Source organism: Microtus ochrogaster, chromosome 24 (genome assembly GCF_000317375.1).
Source record: "Microtus ochrogaster isolate Prairie Vole_2 chromosome 24, MicOch1.0, whole genome shotgun sequence".
NCBI classification, from domain to species: Eukaryota; Metazoa; Chordata; class Mammalia; order Rodentia; family Cricetidae; genus Microtus; species Microtus ochrogaster.
In genome coordinates this window covers 3893578-3898062 of record NC_022024.1, presented here as the reverse complement: position 1 = coordinate 3898062, position 4485 = coordinate 3893578, and the positions used below count along the sequence as shown (strand labels likewise).

Below are 4485 nucleotides of genomic sequence, written 5' to 3'. Positions count from 1 at the left end.
AAAAAAAAAAAAAAAGTTTGCTGACTCCTACAAGATGTCATTTTTCTCTCAGGGAAATGGCTCAAAACCCTGACTACCACAAGGCATCTTCATGGGTGGGTTCGTTCATTGACTTAAACACTAGAAATGATTCATCAGGAATCAGGATGTTCTCTCTTAATAACTAACTTATATGTATTTGTGTGCATGAAGGAGATCGTGGGGGTAGAGAAGCACTTGAGCTCCTGGGCTTGTTGTAACCATCTGTAGATGGTTGTTGGCTGCCATGTGGGTGCTGGAAACTGAACCTGGCCCTCTGCAAGATCAAATGTTGTTTTTTAAGACTTATGTTTTTATTATTATTAATATTATGAATACAGTGTTCTGCCTGCAGGCCAGAAGAGGGCTCCAGATCTCATTACAGATGGTTGTGAGCCACCCTGTGGTTGCTGGGAATTGAATTCTTACCCACTGAGCCATCTTCCCAGGGCCAGGATGATTGGCAGGGACTGGTATGTGAGAGCTTTTCAGGTGGAGAGCACAGCTGAGGAAACGGCCAGTGATTAGCATCACGCCGCAGCTGAAAGGTTTTCTGGCAGGACAATGCTGACCTGATCTGTCGGGTCTGAGTTTGGTGCCCAGCACCACAAATCGCCCTGAAGCAGCCACCTTCCACCTTGTGAGGACACCTTCCTGTGTCCTGAACAAACCAGACACGCCGCTCGAACAGAAACAATTTTAATTCATTGAAAAGTGCAGCAGTGAACAGGGTCCTTTGAAGGGCACTTTCTAAGTGACGAGATGACACAGAGCCAGGGCAGAGTGACTTCCAGAACACGTGGTGCTAAGGAGAGAATTTTCAAGTCCATCGAGAAGAAAGAGCTGGTGAACTAAAGCCCGCAGTGTGCGCCTACCTAGTGGAGCTCCTGAGGATTCTGGCCTGTTTTCTTTTGTTTAAAAAAAAAAAAAAGAAAAAATAGAAAAAACCGCTGTCTGTAGATAGTTGCAAGTTTAAGATTATTTCTCACAGATGAAGGTGTAACCTCCACAGCTACCCTTACTATTTTGCACAAAACCCCTAGCGCTGACAATTCAGGTGTTTGCGACAGTGCCACTTGTCAAACCCAATGACACTCTAAGCGTGCCCTTTACTTCGTGTCTGAGGGACAGCTTTAAGACATTAAGTCTTTTAAGGCAAAATCCCTGCGTTCCACATTGGTTTTATGGCTCTCTATTTTGAAGACACTGGCGCACGCCTCCAAGGGAGACATCAGATTACAAGGCCCTTGGGTGGGAAGCTGTGCACGCTGTGGTCTGTTGGGGTAAACTGAGGTCCACTCCAGTGTCAGCAGGACCGGCACCATGCCCCACCCCCTGGACATGTCACCTAAAGTAAGGGCAGCGAGGTAGAGACACTCGTGGTGGCTCACGCCACTCTGGCTTCACCTGCTTCTAGGCGCTGCCCCGAAACTGAAGGCGATGGCGCCACAGCCCAAGGCCTGGTGAGAGCGGCTGGGTTTGTACTGGGGACAGCTACGGTCACCCTCACTAATGCAGAAGACGGTGTCTGGGATTCAGTTCCCATCCTCTCCCTGTAAAGCGGCCACAGCAGAGCGTCCATCCACTGTCTCAGTACCACTGCAGATGCTGGGGTCACATGAGGTAAAGGAATCAACTCCATGGCTACTGCCCCAACATGGCCTCTGGGATCCCAAAAGTGGCTTCTAGCTGTGTGTTCCAAGTGTTTAAAGCTGGGCAGAGGCTGTGTAAAGCTAAAATCACATACTGCCTACGTAGATCAGGTTAAAACCACACGTCTCCCTTCTCCTCTGCTGCTCTACCAGTACTCGGCCCCACCGCGGAAATGTCAGAGTGGAATTTGTCTTCGAGCTAAGGAACAGGAGGATGCAGTTCTGGGCAGCAAGGAACCTTGGACAGGGAACACTGACTGAACCTAGTTGGTCAAGACTCTGGAGACTCAAGAGCTTACATGGGGGGAGCGGGGGCAGGTGGGACAAAGCAGCTGGTCCTTCACACCAGCCCTGAGTCACCCACTATGTTAAATGAGAAAGGCAGCTAACTGCAGCCGGTCACAATGACATCTTGCGGCACTGACACTTGAGAACCCCTGGACAGGCACTTCTCTGTGCAGCCCTTCAACCTGCTTGGCCAAGCCTGCTCTGCGCTGATCTCTGGCACTCATGAAGCATGCTAGCCCTTCCCTTTGGCGTGCCTTCTCTCCAGGGCTTCTGAGCACGCAGCATGGTTGGAGCCACTGAGGAGCTGATGGCTCCGAGAGCTAGGGGGATTCACCTTTAACCCTACACAGCCTCCAGCTGCACCAGCATAGCCCAGGGTTCCAGCAGAACAGAGCAGAGCTTGGGTGACAAGGGGCACGTTTACCACGACCATGTTGTGAACACCACTTCTCCACAGACAGTTCTTTGCACGGCTGTGTGTGTTTGATGGTGAGGCTCAGTCTGAGATGCTATACAGGGCTGTAGATTTGGGGCTAGCCACATACCAAAAGGCCTTTTCTTTCTGCCCTAAAGTATTGCCATTTATCTGAGCAGTTTGACAAATTCAGACTTGACCACGTGGGAGGTCATCACACATGGTGCCCACCCGAGATGACGGGACATGGAGAGGACAAAGACCTCAGGAGTGTTGGTTGTCATCTGAAGGAAGAGACAGAGTCAGCCGCTTCAACACGGGGTTGGAGTCACAGTACTGGAAGTCAGCTGACCAGTGGGGGGATTTTTCAAATAGGACTTGAACGGCCAGGCCAGAGCTCTTCCAGGCATGGCTCCTACTGCAACCACTTCACGAGAAAGGGATGTGTGAGGATCCAACGCAGAGCTGGCACGGTCCCTACAGAGGGTGCTTCGAGAACCTTCTCGTTCTGACGCTGCCGTGATTGCTGAACATGAGACGCAGGTCAAACCTGTATCTGAGGGAAGGAAAAGGGTAGCACGTGAACTCTTGCTAGCCACGGGGACTTCATGGCACACTCTCCAGCAGAGTGGGCAACAAGCCACGGGGACTTCATGGCACACTCTCCAGCAGAGTGGGCAACAGGGGCTGACACACTAGAAGGAGCTAGTCGGAGGAGGCTGTAATCTAAAGGTCATTTCTGAAGGTGAGAATATTTCCGCACAAACTGAGTTGAGAGAACAAGGTTAATGGTAAAAAGCAGGAGGTTCTTAAAAAAAAAAAATTGCCATACAGCCCTGGCCAGCCTGGAAATCCTACTGAGACTAGGCTGTTCTCAGACTCACAGAGCTGCTGCCCCAGTCTCGAGTGCTGGGACTAAAGGCAGGTGGTTAAGGGAGGAACGGCGAATTCTAATGTAGAAAGAATCCGGGTGGCTGCACTGACCCTCAGAGTTCCACTGCAGGTTCACGGTCTCCTCCTCTTTAGACCACCAGCACTTGAGAGCACACAGCACATGGACCTCAGATGTAGGCCTGAGCCTGCCTCATGAAGCTAAACAACTCCAAATGTCTCTGGTCACCAAACACAGGCATTCATGGAAAATGTATGGACACTCATAGCGCAGGCTCAACGGGAACAGTTAGGACTCTGGATATAAACAGCACAGACTGGCCAGAGATGGGCTTTCCATGCCGAGCAGAAACATATCACGTGGAATTCACGCTGGCTCCTGCTTGTGGCCAGTTTCTGCAGCAACACGTTATAAGGAGCCAGATGACAGGCACAGGCTATGGAGCATTTGGCCACAGACAGTGTGTGATGGACGTGTGTGGCTGGGTTCCACAGCTGTGCCTACAGGATCTAGCCCGATGACCCTACTGCAGAGGACTCTGTAAAACCAAATGTTTGGTAGGAAAGAATAACCTGGGATGATAAGTTAAAAACACACTCGGTTGATGTTTACATAGCTCAGGTCAATAGGAGCGCACAAAGCCAGCGTCTTCCTTATTATATAAATATGCATCCGGAGTGAATTATAAAGACTGCTTTGGGTTAAACAGTGCTGGGGAAGCAGGGTCATGCTGCATCCATTCTTCTGAGGGACCCCTGGGCAAATAGTGCGTCTGGTTAACTTCCTAACGTGAAATGTGTGTGGGGGGGCTGAGGGCTCTCTGGAAAGCAATGACCCAGAAGAAACAAGACAGCACCACAGCCACCCTGCTCTGGCCGGCCAGATGCTGCAGCGGGTCTGTGTTCCAGCAGCAGAGTCACTGTGGGTGGTGGCCATGCATCATAACCCCAGAGAGTCCTTCCCTCTCCTTTCAAGGGTTCAATTCCCAGAGCCAGCCAAAGAACATATGGTTAAAAGTATTAAGTTCATTTGGATGGCTATGTCATTGTGAGCTGATGTCTGTGACTTTTGAGAATGACCTGTTTCCAAGAGGGTAGAGGCCGGACAGTGAAAATGGCTGGGCAGCCTTACTACACCCATTTGTTTATGCTAGATAAGATGGCATTGTCTCTTTATACAGTTGCCTAGCTATTTAAATCTCATTCTCTCTCTCTCTCTCT

The 4485-nt window shown here is 50.3% G+C and overlaps 1 protein-coding gene across 1 annotated transcript in view; it reads right to left on the bottom strand.

Moving 5' to 3' along the window:
* Positions 1-701: 701 nt before the first annotated feature.
* The window catches only part of Gns (glucosamine (N-acetyl)-6-sulfatase), a 36121-nt gene continuing 32337 nt past the window's right edge, over positions 702-4485 (bottom strand). Inside the window, exon 14 of the mRNA XM_005357926.3 lies at positions 702-2929. Within this exon, the coding sequence (XP_005357983.1) occupies positions 2851-2929 (79 nt within the window). The 3' untranslated portion in view covers positions 702-2850. The remainder of the gene's footprint in view (positions 2930-4485) is intronic.